Here is a 14,962-nt window from a genome sequence, read left to right as displayed (position 1 = left end):
ACTCCAGGATCATGACCCGAGCCGAAGGCAGTCGCTCAACCAACTGAGCCACCCAGGCGCCCATCCTGCTACTGACTTTTAATTGTGAATGAAGTTCCATGACTCTAGAAGCCCAATACTACTGAGTATTGATTCAATTGGCCCAACATACAAAATTTGTGCATGACTACAAGCTACCTGCTTCCCAGAAATTTCAGTTATTTTCCTGAGATTGTAGGAAATAGGATCCATGACCCCTAGGAGACAAATGACTCCCTTCTTGAACCAAGTTTCTGGCACTCTATGGGTCATGTGTAAAGATCATTGTTAAAGAGCCTCATAAAGGGAAACCCCTGGAACCCTCTGAGGCTGACACAGTCTGTGGTACAACCACTTACACATCATTCATTTCTCTCCTTCTTCTGTGTTAGAGAAAGACCACTAGTTCACAGACCTGTACCTCTGAAACAAATAATACATTATATGTTAAAAAAAAAAGAAGAAGAAGAAGAAGATAGCAGGAACGGAAAAATGAAGGGGGGGGAATCAGAGGGGGAGACGAACCATGAGAGACTATGGACTCTGAGAAACAAACTGAGGGTTCTAGAGGGGAGGGGGGTGGGGGGATGGGTTAGCCTGGTGATGGGTATTAAAGAGGGCACGTTCTGCATGGAGCACTGGGTGTTATACACAAACAATGAATCGTGGAACACTACATCAAAAACTAATGATGTAATGTATGGTGATTAACATAACATAATAAAAAAATGGAAAAAAAAAATAAATAAATCTTAAAAAAAAAAAGACCACTAGTTTAAATGTATTGCTTTCTAACACTTATTAAAGTACATTCGCTACTTCATTAGGGATGCTTTATTTTATTTCTTTTATTTCTTTTTACTCACTTAGTATCATTCCATGCTGATAATTTGCCATTATCAAAACTGTGTTCCATCGACTCCCGAAAAAGGGCTAAGGCACAGCTAGTTACAAGACTAGAGTCCAAAAGGATTAACATCTTGGACTAACACAATAAAATTAAATTTTGTTGAACATAAGAGTCCTGTATATAAACAGAAAAAAGCTAATGAGTATTATATTAAATAAAAACAGATGTTTTATGGGATTTAAAGATTTAACCTCATGAATCTTTTCACTGAGAAAAGATGTTTGAACGAGTCAACAAGCCAACATCACACCAGTGTGATGTAGCCACCAAAAATATTAATTTAGTCTTAAGCTACACTCATGGAAGTGGATGAGATGGCCTTCTCTCTATCCTGGTATGATCAGTTTTGGTAGGTTCAATGCCCATACGATGGTGAGACTTGAATCCATATCTTGCCAAAGACTCTGAATCTCTTGCCCCTAGACTTCGTAAGATCTTGGCAGAGATAATATAGAGAAAATTCAGGCATCCAATGAGTGGTTGGGCACTAGCTGCTTAGTGGATAAGAGCCCAAGTTCTGGAGTCAAACTTTCCGATAGTTACATCACTTACCATCATGTGACTTTGAGCAAGGTACTCAGTATCTGTGAACTTGTACCAGCTTGCTTCTGCTGCTTAACCAACCACCCCAAACAGAGTACAGTACAACACTAAGCATTTATTGCTCACTCATGAGTCTGCTGTTTAGCTGGCAATAGGCAGATCTGGCCTAAGCTATGCACGATTTGGCTTCAAACTGTTTTTGGGTCCAGGTCTGTTCTTCGTGTCTCTCGCTGTCTTAGGACCTGCCGGCCTCCTGCAGCATGCCCTTCTCTTGGTGATGGAAGGGGTGCAAGAGGGAAAACTCAGCCATTGCATGTGCCACATCTATTACCATCCCACTGTCCAAGGGGAGTCATGTGGCCAACACTTAAGTCAAGGGCTGCATCCTCACATGGCCGTGGCAGAAGTGTGTTGATGCGTGACACACATTGGAAAAACATTTAACCGACCACAAAGCCATAGTATTCTCACAGACAAAATAAGTTTACTGCACCTACCAGGTATGGCAGGCAGACCAATGATTGGCCAAAAATGCCCCTGTCCTAATCCCCACAACCTGCGAATACAGTACCTTATATGGCCAAAGAGACTTTGCAGACATCGTTGCCCTAAGGATCTTGAGACAGGAAGATTATCCTGGATTCTCCAGGTAGGCCCAGAACAAATCACAAAGGTCTTTAGAAGGGAAAGAAGAAGATGGGGACTTAGAAAAGGAGACATAACACTGGAAGCAGAGGCAGGACCAGGAGCCAAAGAATGTGGCCAGCCACCAGGAGCTGGAAAAGGCAAGGAATGGATTCTTCCCTAAAGCCTCCAGAGGGAACACAGCCCTACAGAAAGTCCCATAAGGCCCATTCCAGACTTCTGACCTCCAGAACTAAAAAGTCATAAATTTGTGTCATTGTAAGCCACCGAGTTTGTGGCAATCTGTTTCAATAGAAATAGGACAGTAATATACCAGTGAGTAATTATCATTGTTCAGTCTCCCCTACATATGGATACTGCAGGCTTTATCTTTTGTATAACCACGTAATTAATGTGGATGCCAAAGGCCTTGCTCTTTATTTCTGGGGAAAGTCAGGAGTCCCGTGTCATTGAAAAGGAAAGTGCTCACATGGAATAACTTGGAAGGAGCTCAGCAGAATCTTGAAACATGAGAGGGCATCACCTCTGCCAGATGATTCCCAAGCAGTGTGCTGACAGCTGTCAAAGGAAGGCCTCACGAGTCTGTCACGAGAGGACACACAAAGCTGGCTCTACATCCAAGGTCACGTGTAGGTAAGCACAGCTGTTCTGCCAGCATGGGCTGCTTCTGGGGCACTCATGAGCAGGGCAATCCCACAGCTTGTCCATGCGGCCCCTGCTCTAACCCATGAAGCCCACCGCCCCCCAATTGTGAGACCTGCCAATTTCCCCTGAGGTCACAGCCCACCCAACTCTTCTCCCTTCCTACAATGACGCTCATTCAGTCTCCTCCAGATTGGCACTCTCTCCCCCTGTTTGAGCTCCACTGACTTGTTAGAACATAATTCCCCTGCGCCGACTCTTCTGACAAAAACTCTCTCTTGCCAATCAGTAACCTGGCTTTCACTACTCTACCCATTTTGTGGACGAGCCAAGCTTTCAGACTTTTCATATAATAAAGATCTTCAATTCCATACCCTCAGTCACATAAAAGGTGCAAAAAAGGGGCAACTTAATTCTTTCATGGCCTAACTGTTGGAGGAGTTAATCAAGAAGACATGACTGTCGGCTGACAGGCAGTCAGAGGCTCCTCACGCCCTCCCCTATTCTTGGAATGAATGCTCTGCCCACCTTTCCCACAATGGGAGCTGTTTCAAGGAGGCAGCCTTGAGAGAGCAAGGTGTTGAGGTCATCTGGATAGTATTTGTGACTGAAGCCAGTTAAGGCCTCTATATAAACTTTTGAAATTCTGGCAGGTATGGAGATCCACTCATCTTGTGGCTGCTCAAGACAAGCTTCATATGTAGGTTCCCTTGCTTATTAAACCTGCCTTCTACCGATCTGAAGTGGCCTGCCTCTTTCCCTGGTCAATTCCTGCCCTCCATGTATGTGAGCTCATTTCAGATTTCATCGGGGAAAGCTCTAGAGGTTGGGAATTAATGTTAATTTTGTTGTTTGGGAATCAATAAAATAAGGAATACTTCTACAATTAGTTTTTTAACTATGAGGGAGAGTTACATGAAGAAAATGTGCATCTATCTCTTTCTTCCTAACAAGATGTTCTAAGGCATAAATTGTCAGAAATTAGGTGAGATAATGAATTATTGCAAAAATAAAACTGAGCAACAACATCCTAATTATTACTTGAATAGACTTGTGCACATGAACCGACATCCCTTAACAAAAATTTCTGTATGACATTTTAATCTGTCTGTAATTTCTAAAATTTCTTCCAGGCAATAGCGATTGAGGAATTGACACATTTATAAGGTGTGTCAACTTATAGACTATTAAATGTTTATATTGCTTTTTTTTTTAAAGATTTTTTTTTTTTTTTTTGACAGAGAGAGACACAGTGAGAGAGGGAACACAAGCAGGGAGAGTGGGAGAGGGAGAAGCAGGCTCCCCGCGGAGCAGGGAGCCCGATGCGGGGTTCGATTCCAGGACCCTGGGATCATGACCTGAGCCGAAGGCAGATGCTTAACGACTGAGCCACCCAGGCGCCCCTGTTTATATTGCTTTTATACAAAATTCAAAGTACTGGGTTTGAGAGAAAATATCAGAAACTCTGTAAGCATGAGTAGGGCCACCCAAAGGATGCTTGTCTAGTCCTGCTATTATATTGCTTTTAATGTTTAGAAACATCAGGTGCTAATTTCCTAATTATGTGGTAACCATTAGTTGCCAGTAAGAGTTCATTAAGCAGTTTCCAGTCATCTTGTGGAATCTGTGGGTTTGCTCAGCATGTTGTTCTAAAGTCAGAATTCAGGTAAATTAATGGATTAAGCTTCAAGCTTCCACGAATTAAAATGTCGTGATGATCCCATGTCCTGATGATAAAAGTGCTCTGATGAATAGGGAAGAATGAGAATTATTCCAAGGAGATATTCACTGAACTAATGAGAGAAAGTTGTACTAAGATTCATGGAACTTGGATAAATGTTCATGGTCAGAGTCACTGTTAACTGACTTCTGGAGCCTCGTAGGATCAAGGTAAGAGTCATTAATTATGCAGATTACCCTTCAGTTCTTGGACCTTGAGATGGAACTAAATTAGAAAGAAAGCAAGAGAAGTTGAAGAAAGGACTACAACAAAATGATGGTCTAATAAGACAAAGACTAAATGGAGGAAAAGATAAGCATTGGAGAAATGAAGAATGGGTGCAGAGGCTATGTTAGGCCAATAAGAAAACAGAGAGGGAGAATCCTCTGGAGAAGGAAGAGAAAGTCAAGTTCTGTATCTGAATTCTTACAGAAATCACTTTATACAACCATTCACAATACACCACTGAATAGTTCATGAAGGCAGGAGTTGGTTTTAGTCCTCACATTATCTAGCTTAGTGACGGCTCCATAATAGATACGTAGTAAATGGTAATTAAAAGAATGATTGAATGAATATAGAAGATAACCTACAACAGAAAGAATTTAATGGAGCAAGCTACTGACACTTTACCATGCAAAATCAATTCCTATCTGTAGAGAGCAAAATGGAGTCTCTCATGTCAAGCAGGGGCCTGTGTCAAGCCATGACGCAAGCAGGTAAGGTACCGCTGCTAGGAGACATCGCGGGGACCCACGTCAGCTGACCCCCCAGAACTGATAATGAGCAGAACCAGAGGAGGTCTGCAAAGACCCGAAACTGATGAAATCCCTTTAAGAGGGGAAGGATTTTGGCAACAACCTATCAGATTCTTCAGACCTGATCCCTCTGTGTCTGACCACTTAAAAAAGGCAACTGCCGCTAAAGGTCCTGTCTGATGGATCTCCGAACAGAACCCAGATCCTTCACTGCTTGAACATCAGGAGCAGTGAGTGCTGAGAGCTGAGACCAGACCAAGGCCTTATCTCAACTGTGCGCCCAGAGACTGACTTCGAGTTGGGTTCCTTAACTTCCTGCGCCCTCTGTTATCGTGTTTGTTGTATGGCTTGTCTTTTGTCCTGCTCTGTGTGCCGTATAAGAAGCCATGTTGAATCCCATGGTGAATTGTCATTGAGTTTGGAATCCTGAACCTGCTTCGTAATTGTGATTTAACTTTGCTTTCTGATTGAATAAAGCTGACATTGTGGAAAGACATTCCTCATGTGTGCGCCTTCCTGACGTGCTCCTGACACTATCCAATATGGGAAATCTCCAAACCCAGAAGGGGGTGGAAAAGAAGAAAATAATCACTGTGGAAGAGAATTTCACTTAATTCATTAACTCAAAGAAAGAACATTTATTGAGGTCCTCAACAGTGTCAGCGTCAAAAGCTGTGGCCTCGAGTAGCAGAGCGCTGGTAGGTGGAGGTGGTCAGTCACAGCACGCCAGCTAGTTTGAATGATTGCTTCAAGCTTACACACTCCTTGCCTGCTAATCACAGTTCATTGGCTGGAAGCAGAACTAGCCTCCTTTGCTTGAGGTTTCACGGGCCTTGAGGAATAAAGGACCAGACTTTCCTGGAAGCTAAGGCCTGACCCCATTAGAAACAGCTGCCTCTGATACCAACCAGCCTGTTCAGGGTCACGTTGACATATGATTAACGGCCTGAGCATCAGCGTCTCCTGCACAGAGCCCCCATCATTTCCCAAGCCTTCTGCTTTAAACATCCCTCCACTGCCCCGCCTTCGCCTAGACTGGGAACATGGTCTTTGAGACATTAGTCCACCGTCTTCCCAAGTTGAGGCTTCCTGAATAAAGCAACCTGTCACTCATCTCTCGAGTATTGATATTCAATAGGTGAGCAGCCGAACTGAGTTTAAGACCAGTTCGCTGTCTGGGAACAATAGGCCCTTCAGGCCCATCGGTTGGCAAGCCTTTAATTGTACATAAAAAATAGATCAGTAGTACCAGCCCATTTTTGGTGCTTCTTTCCCTGCTTTTTGGATAACAAGTCACCTAATTTCTTAATGTAGTTTCTTGCATCATTTGGAATTGTATCAAAAATCCTGCAGTTTCTTGCTACTTCCTGATAGCTAAAAGAGGCAATATTTTCATTAGTAAATGTTTTTTTTTTTTTTTTAAGATTTTATTTATTTATTTGACAGAGAGAGTGAGAGAGCACAAGCAGGGGGAACAGCTGAGGGAGAGGGAGAAGCAGGTTCCCCACCAAGCAGGGAGCCCGATGCAGGGCTCGATCCCAGGACCCTGGGATCATGACCTGAACCGAAGGCAGACATTTAACCATCTGAGCCACCCAGGCGCCCCAGTAAATGCTTATTTTGATAGAACATTACATAAGAACTTTTTCTGAGTAAATGTGATATTGAATCCTCTAACAATGTTTCATACACGGAGAAGATGCTCAAATTATTATTAATAATGATACTACCTCATAAAGTTGCTATGAGAAATAAATATGTCAATGCACATAAATAATAAGAACAGTGCATTCTGTACTTAATCAATATTTAGTATTACTGTTGCCACCGGGACCAAGGAGTCATCAAGAGTATCACCTTGTTTTCACTGGAATATTATTCTATTGCCAAAGCTAGATGAAGTGAACCAGAGATGAATAATAATAGGTACAGCCAGGAATTTCTGTTAATCATCCATCCTAAAGTTAGTGAACAACGCTGAGCAGGGGTCTTCCTTGAGCTAACCCATCACCCCCTTCCTTTCAATCTCAAAACAATTTAATCAAATGATGTTATAGAGATGATAAGTTTTGCTAAATTTTGAAAATACAATTTAAAACTGAGTGGAAGCTATTTAATTCTGCAGAAAAACCTTCCCTAGGTGAAGATTTGAATGTTCAATAAACAATAGATTTTTAAATCTGCTACACAAATATTGAAGTTTCAAAAGACTAAATCATATCATAACATTGTTAACTATGATAAGTATATTATGATATGATTTAGTTTTACTAATCTTCTTATTTGTAATTATAACGTTTCAAAAGGTAAGGCTGAGTGTTCTTATAGATAGCATTGTACTTTTAAAAACTAACAAAGCCTAAACAGTCAAAGGCAGGGTTCTCATGTTACTAGCTTTGGGCCAGAGGCTTGATTTCTCTGACACTTACTTATCTACAAACAGGCATTATAATAGTCACTTTCCTGCTTATTTCACAAAAATCTTCGGTACAATCAAGTAAAATAAAGTATGTGAAAACCTTTGCAAAATGCAAATTGTTCTGCAAATGTATGATTATTTTTATTTTCCTTATCTTGAAATGTTAAAATGCTCATAATTATAAGCACATCAATCACAGATGTTCATGTAAATACAAAGATGAAAGTTATATGTTTGAGTTTTTAGAAAGGAGCCAGCATAATATATGGTATAACTATTTTCCTTTTTTGCATCTATTTTTCTCTAATATAGTAGTTTTAAATTTGTAAAAAGAGGGCGCCTGGGTGGCTCAGTTGGTTAAGCGACTGCCTTCAGCTCAGGTCATGATCCTGGAGTCCCTGGATCGAGTCCTGCGTCGGGCTCCCTGTTCGGCGGGGAGTCTGCTTCTCCCTCTGACCCTACCCCCTCTCATGTGCTCTCTCTCATTCTCTCTCTCTCAAATAAATAAATAAAATCTTTAAAAAAAAAAATTTGTAAAAAGAGGGAATTAAAATTATAGAAATTACAGACAAAGATTCTGAGTATACAACAGATTATACATGTTTGAAGATAGGGTCAAGACAAGATTACTGATTCTTAATTACCATCTGAAATTTAATCTCGGAAGAAAATATTAGAAAAAAAACAAATGACCTTGATTATCTGCATCACTGACCCACCCCAAGAAACTTTGGAAATATGTTGCCACTAAGATCCAGGTGTATCTCAAATCTAATCATGCACTGAGAGCCATGAGCTATATAGTGGCTTTGTAATTTGTCTTCCATGAAGTAACTAATTTTAAAAAATAAATAAAAAATAATTTTTTCTAAAATTTTCCAGTTATGAGGAGTAAAATCATTTGTCTAGATAGGCTTATCCTTTCAGCAGAATATCTTAAAAAGAACTAAAACAGAACACCTACATCAGAATGTACTGGTAATTTCAGGAACCATTTCTAAACCAACAAATTGATAAATTAGGATACCAGTAGGAAACAAGTCTGTCAGGATATCTTTAGTTATCTTTGGCTCAGGAAAGACTTTCCTGGTGATCTAACATGATCAGAAGAACAAATAACAGATCAATACATAACTTCTTTGTTTCTCCCCTTAAATAGTGAAGACATAAAGGACATTAAGGAATATTTTTATTAACTCTAGTGAACTGGATGAATTTCCCTTTTACACGCTAGATCAGTGATTCTCAAACTTTAGTGTACGTACAAACAACCTAAACAGCAGCTAATAAATGCATATTTCCAGGCCACAACTAGATTTCAGGTTTTCAGATTTCCAAACCGGCCTCTCTTGAGCATTATACTCTTGTCGTTTCTGGGAGAAATGGAAAAGCCAAGCACCTGTATCTGAAGAGCCATAATCTAGACCTTGAGTGATTGGAGGCCTTGAGTGATTCACAAATGAAACAATGAACCACCCTCTATAAGGCCCACCTAAGCATCCAAGGGACTTTTCTCTTTTTACCTCCTGGTCCGTTCCTACCCACAAAAACCTTAATTAATACTGCACATCCTCAATCACCCTGAATTCTATAGGGTAAACTAATTAACAAGTGAAATGGGAATTTGCTCTAACATCTCTTTTACAGATAATTTTCTAAATAAATACTGCTGAGAGGGAGGCCTGGGTGGCTCAGTTGGTTAAGCATCTGCCTTCGGCTCAGATCATGATTCCAGAGTCCCGGGATGGAGTCCCACATTGGGTTCCTTGCTCGGCAGGGAGCCTGCTTCTCCCTCTGTCTGCTGCTCCCCCTGCTTGTGCTCTCTCTCTCTCTCTGACAAATACATAAATAAAATCTTTAAAAAAAAAAAAAAGTACTGCTAAAGAAGTATAAATGTTTGAGGCAAATAATTTCAAAGACTACTCTCTGCACAGTTGAAATTTTTGCAAGGTACATGCCAATATTCTATGAGACAGGAATAACAGAATGGGAAACTAACAGAGAGGAAGCCAAGTGATTTACAGATTCTTTGGAAGCTTTTATTTATATTTAGTGTTTTCTCTCAAGTTTCAAGTTGAGTGCTTTAAGATTTTATAACTTAAAACAGGAAGAAAGACCTGTTTCTTCAATTATAGTTCCTTGCTTCAATAAGATTGTGCATTGAAACCTTAATCAAATATCTAAGATACCACTCCTCATTTTTTCCTCCCTGAGAAAAATTGCTACATTATGGTTACATCCAGTTAAGTTTGCCGCTTACTTTCTAAGGGATATAGAAAATATACAGAGATCCAGGGAAGAGTCACATCTGGTCCCATAACCATAGGAGTAACTGAATGGTAACTTCTATTTTTAGTCCCTGGGGCTTCCCTGCTACTACATTGTGGGAAACCTACTCAGTCACCCTAAGGCACATGCCGAAGACATTTGTCACTCCTTACGACATACCTATCCTTTAGCAAGCAGCAAGCATCCAAGTTAGCTCTCTATATAATTCTGTGTAGGTGTATTGCACCCTCCAAGGGGTGCCATTTACACAATGATGTGAAGGGAGCCCCCTAACATAGTGCATCTGGCAGCCACCATCCAAGGTAAGAGCTCCTTTAACTTATGTTATGTCCTGGAGAAATCAGAGAACATTCCATGACAACAGTGGTGATGATTACGATGAAACTAATGATGATGGTCAAAATCCTTGAATACCTACAATATGCTGATTACTTTGCCATCATGATTCAAGTTAAAGCTAAATTAATCACAATAAATGCAAACATTTTTTAAACTTAATTATTATGGAGTCTTGGTCTACACGTTGGCAATAATAATTTCTGCAGTGGGTGAAACACAGAGGCTACCAAGATGATCTCAACCTAATAGTCACATCTCTGAAAATCTATACAAGATTTTTTCCAGCCTAGTCAAACATAGTCATCAATTTCTAATTTTTGATTCCCCACCCACCCTTAATCAGTGAAATCTTTCATGGATAAATTCTATATATGAAAAGAACCCTTGATCTTAACTGTTTTTACCCTTTAATTTCTTTTTTTTAAATCCTGGTGATGTGATCTTTCCAAATACTTCCTTCGAAATGAAAATTAATCAAATACCTTTGGTTAAAACACTTTCTCCCTAAAAAAAAAAAAAAAAAAAACCACTTTCTCCCTACCACTACTGCATCCTTATATAATGCAGAGGCACTGAATAATTCATCAAGGAGATTTTATTTAAATATTGAGAATCATATAAAACCGTATTACAATGAAAAATATTGGCCTGCTACCTTAATGATAGTGATTATGAATTCTGTTCCTGAAATAATGATGCCTGTTTTTAACAGAAAATCATTTTACCAATGCTTCCGGGCAATTTCAAAAATTTGTCTAAACATTAGATCATTACCAAAGGCCCCAGGATCTGAATAATACATTTCTACATTACTGTGCAGAATCTATCACATTTTCAAGGCTAATGTTTTTACTATAAAATCTGGATCTCAGTCTATATATTTATAGAGGAATAACTTCTTCAAGTGCCATTCTAGAGTTCTCATGGGCAAATGAGTGAAGAAATGCACCTCAGATAAAACCTGCAACCTCCAGAGCAGTGGGAGAGAGTCCAAGTTCATCTTTACAGCTTCATACCATTCCAACTGAATCTAGTTACACTGAATGCAGCACTCCATCTTCTCTGGTTTAAAATCTATACAAGAGATGATAAATGCTAATCTGGTATCTCAAGGATGATAAACCAGAAATTAACTTCTAAATTGTGCTCAGATGCTTTGAACACTATAGTCTGTCATTTTTTTTTTTCTTGGCTAAGAAACAGATGCATTGTTTTAGTCATTGCACACTGGAAGAAAAGACCACTCAAATGTTAGAAATTTGGCTTTGGGAATCCACCTAATTTGCTAAGCATAATGACCCTATTTTTAATCGATGGCTGTTGAGACAATATCTTCGATGGGGGAGTGACTCATGAAGTATGTAGGAGTCATGAATAAGAGAGGCTTGCTTTCCAACTGGAGGGCAGAGAGGTATTGAGAAGGTGAGTTAGGAACAAAGTCCAGGGGGAGCAAAGTGCATTGACTTACCTGCAGTACTTTGGTCAAATTGTTAAATAGAGCTTGGCCGGCACTCACTTTGTATTTGACGCCTCTGACTGTGCCATTTTTGCTTAAAATGTTGACTCTTCTTGTACCAAAACCCTTCTCACTGGCAGCCCTTGCTAACACCAGCAAGTTATCCTGGTCGTTCTCACACTCGTCACCTTCCGATCCTATGTGGCCATTTTGCTGTCCATCAGACTCACTCAGTCCGTCTATCCCCCAGATGCTGGCACACTCGGAGTCGAGAGAGCCTGATGGTTGCCCATCTTCGTACACTTCCTTCAGAACCCGCCCGCTATGAGATGATGCGATCCGAAACCGGACTTTCCGTGGCCTGTCATTTTCTGCCTTTATGTCCCTTTTCAGCATGATCACTTCCACCCACATAAACACTTCACATAATTCTGGATCCCTTGTTATTGCAAGAGTCCACTTTCCACATAGCAATATGAGAGCTTCATTCTCCCGACAGCAACACCCATACGAAACTAACATCGAAAGGAAAGAAGATTCCTAAGAACTTACAGTGCATCTCTGCTATTAATAATGAATGTGTCTGTGTGTGCTATGGTTACCTTTAAACTAAAACCTGCAAATGATCCCAGCCTTTAAATATTAAACAGCCATGGTGGACTCTTTAACAGGACAAGTGCAAGAAAGTGGCATGCAATGAAACAAAAAGTAAGTAGGGGGCAAGGAAATGAAAGACTTCAACTTTGAAGCCAACCATGAGTGTTGAAAAGGATCTTAGCAGAAAAGTATCTCTACAATTCACTGTCCAGGGTGGAGGCCAGAGATAAAATGTGGAATCTAGTGTGTAGGATGGGACAAGTCTTGGTCTTCCCACAGTGCTTATATCTTCAGTCCCACACTGTCAGCAGGTGATCTTTAAAAAGGGCAGTGGACCTGGACCATGAACCACGAAAGGCTATGGACTCTGAGAAACAAAAAGGGTTTTAGAGGGGAGGGGGTGGGGGGATAGGTTAGCGCGGTGATGGGTATTAAGGAGGGCACGCACTGCATGGAGCACTGGGTGTTATACAAAAACAATGGATCGTGGATCACCACATCAAAAACTAATGATGTATTGTATGGTGACTAACATAACATAATAAAATTTAAAAATAAATAAATAAATAAAAAATAAAAAGGGCAGTGGACTACATGCCAATCTAGAGCTTTTAAATCTAGTTCTTTAATCATCTATTAGACTTCATCAGCATTGTATAAGATGCATTTTCAATCTGCATCTTCATGCACAAGTGGTTTTGCTGAAGAATAACTTTTTAACAAACTATGAAAAGAGAGAACATTTGCCTTGTTACTTTCCCACTTCTGCTAGCAGCAAACATTCTCTTGGACAAAGGGAAAGGTTTTGGAACAAAACTTAATGGAACAATGAGGGAAGAATGGAAAATCCTCCAAGCCAGCCAGATCAGGCAAAGCAGTCCACGTGACCTGTATTAATAAATATTATATCCAAATCACCCAGGCATAGAGAAGGGACCTCTTAATGGTGTGCTCAGCGGATTTGCTGACGCTTTGATGAGTGACTGAATAATCTCTTTTTTTTTTTTTTTTTTAAAGATTTTATTTATTTATTTGATAGAGAATGAGAGACAGAGAGCATGAGAGGGAGGAGGGTCAGAGGGAGAAGCAGACTCCCTGCCAAGCAGGGAGCCCGATGCGGGACTCGATCCCAGGACTCCAGGATCATGACCTGAGCCGAAGGCAGTTGCTTAACCAACTGAGCCACCCAGGCGCCCAAGTGACTGAATAATCTCTTAAGATAAAAGGCCATATTAAAACATACACAATGGTGAGTGCCCCAACCTGTCCGCACCTCCAAAGGGAGGACACACAGCTGGCCCTCATATTACACTTCAAGGTTTCTTAATGTTTATAGTTTTATCTGATATAAATTGAATTTACATTTATTTTAGAAAATTCAGACAATAATTGCACAGTGTTGAAAATAAAAGTCAGACCAAAAAAGAAAAGTCACGAATGACCTCACTAGAGATGTTAATAATTTTGTGAAATATCTTCCAGTCTCTATGAAGATGAGATGCTCTCATGGTCACAAAACTACATTGCCCAGCCTCTTGCCATTTAAGGGGAAAAGGAACAAGTGCCTAGCTTTTGCTGATGGGATGTGAGCAAAAGTAATGCATCATTTGTGGACCGAGGCAGTTAAGAGAGAAAGTTCCCTGTCCATGCCCTTTCTCTTCCCCTCTCCCCATCTGCTAGCTGGATGACCCCAGCAGTCTTGAAGCCTGAAGTCCTTCCAATAGTTGTACCATATTTTCTTTCTCTTTCTGGATTGCTAGATGTTTAAATTATTTAAAATATTTAGTAAAATAATGCTGCACTGAATGTTCTTGTTCAAAATCAGTGCAGATATATCTAAGTAGTTCTTTAGTGTCCATTCCTTTGGGTAAAGTTGATGAGGGAAGAATTTTTTTTTAATGTCAAGCTTTTGACATAAATTGCCAATTACAGATAAGAAAAGCTGTAAAATTTACACTTCTCCTAGCATATGAGTTCCTATTTACTGCACTCTCACCAGTGCTAACAATGCATATTACCAATTTATTGTTTATTTTGTCAAGTCAAAAAGCAGTATTTCAGTGATGTTATAATTTCCCAGCTTTGAACCCTGTTGATGACTTTCATTCTGAATGTTTTCTTCATATAGAACTCTCACTGAAGAAAAAGATGGGAGAAAAATAGAAATCTCTGCCTCATGGTTAATTGAATTAGGAATCAAATATTAGAGAATTCTATATAATGCCAAAAAAGAAGCAGGGAGAGATGAAGAGAGGAAGGAAGGGAGAGAGAAAGAGCTAGCACTATCAACTATCTCTAAGTGACAATATTAAGAGGCTTTAACTTGGCAAAGTAAAAGAGTATGTAGTCAAAGTACATAACAAGAGAACATAAGTGAGGAAATACTTATTGGGAAAGAAGAGAAAAATAATTCAGTTTTATACCCAAATGTCCAGATCTTTAAAATACACCAAAGTGAGTGGGGAGGGCATGAATATTAGCCTAATCAAGAAAAAAAAATCAAAATTCTGTGATCGTCCCAATTATTTTTTGCCCTGAACTCCTCATGTAATCTGCCCTAGTTCCCTTTTTCTAGATGTTTGGATTGGACAGAGTGCTATAGCATGAGCAGAATTTTGAAGTCAAA

At 39.9% G+C, this 14,962-nt stretch overlaps 1 protein-coding gene across 1 annotated transcript in view; it reads right to left on the bottom strand.

Annotated features, from left to right (window-relative positions):
• The window catches only part of GRXCR1 (glutaredoxin and cysteine rich domain containing 1), a 120,023-nt gene extending 107,359 nt beyond the window's left edge, over positions 1 to 12,664 (bottom strand). Inside the window, exon 1 of the mRNA XM_032400280.1 lies at positions 11,752 to 12,664. Coding sequence (XP_032256171.1) covers positions 11,752 to 12,261 — 510 coding nt within the window. The 5' untranslated portion in view covers positions 12,262 to 12,664. The remainder of the gene's footprint in view (positions 1 to 11,751) is intronic.
• Positions 12,665 to 14,962: the final 2,298 nt, after the last annotated feature.

Source organism: Phoca vitulina, unplaced genomic scaffold, assembly GCF_004348235.1.
Source record: "Phoca vitulina isolate PV1807 unplaced genomic scaffold, GSC_HSeal_1.0 scaffold3, whole genome shotgun sequence".
NCBI classification, from domain to species: Eukaryota; Metazoa; Chordata; class Mammalia; order Carnivora; family Phocidae; genus Phoca; species Phoca vitulina.
This window is presented reverse-complemented; position numbering and strand designations above follow the sequence as displayed.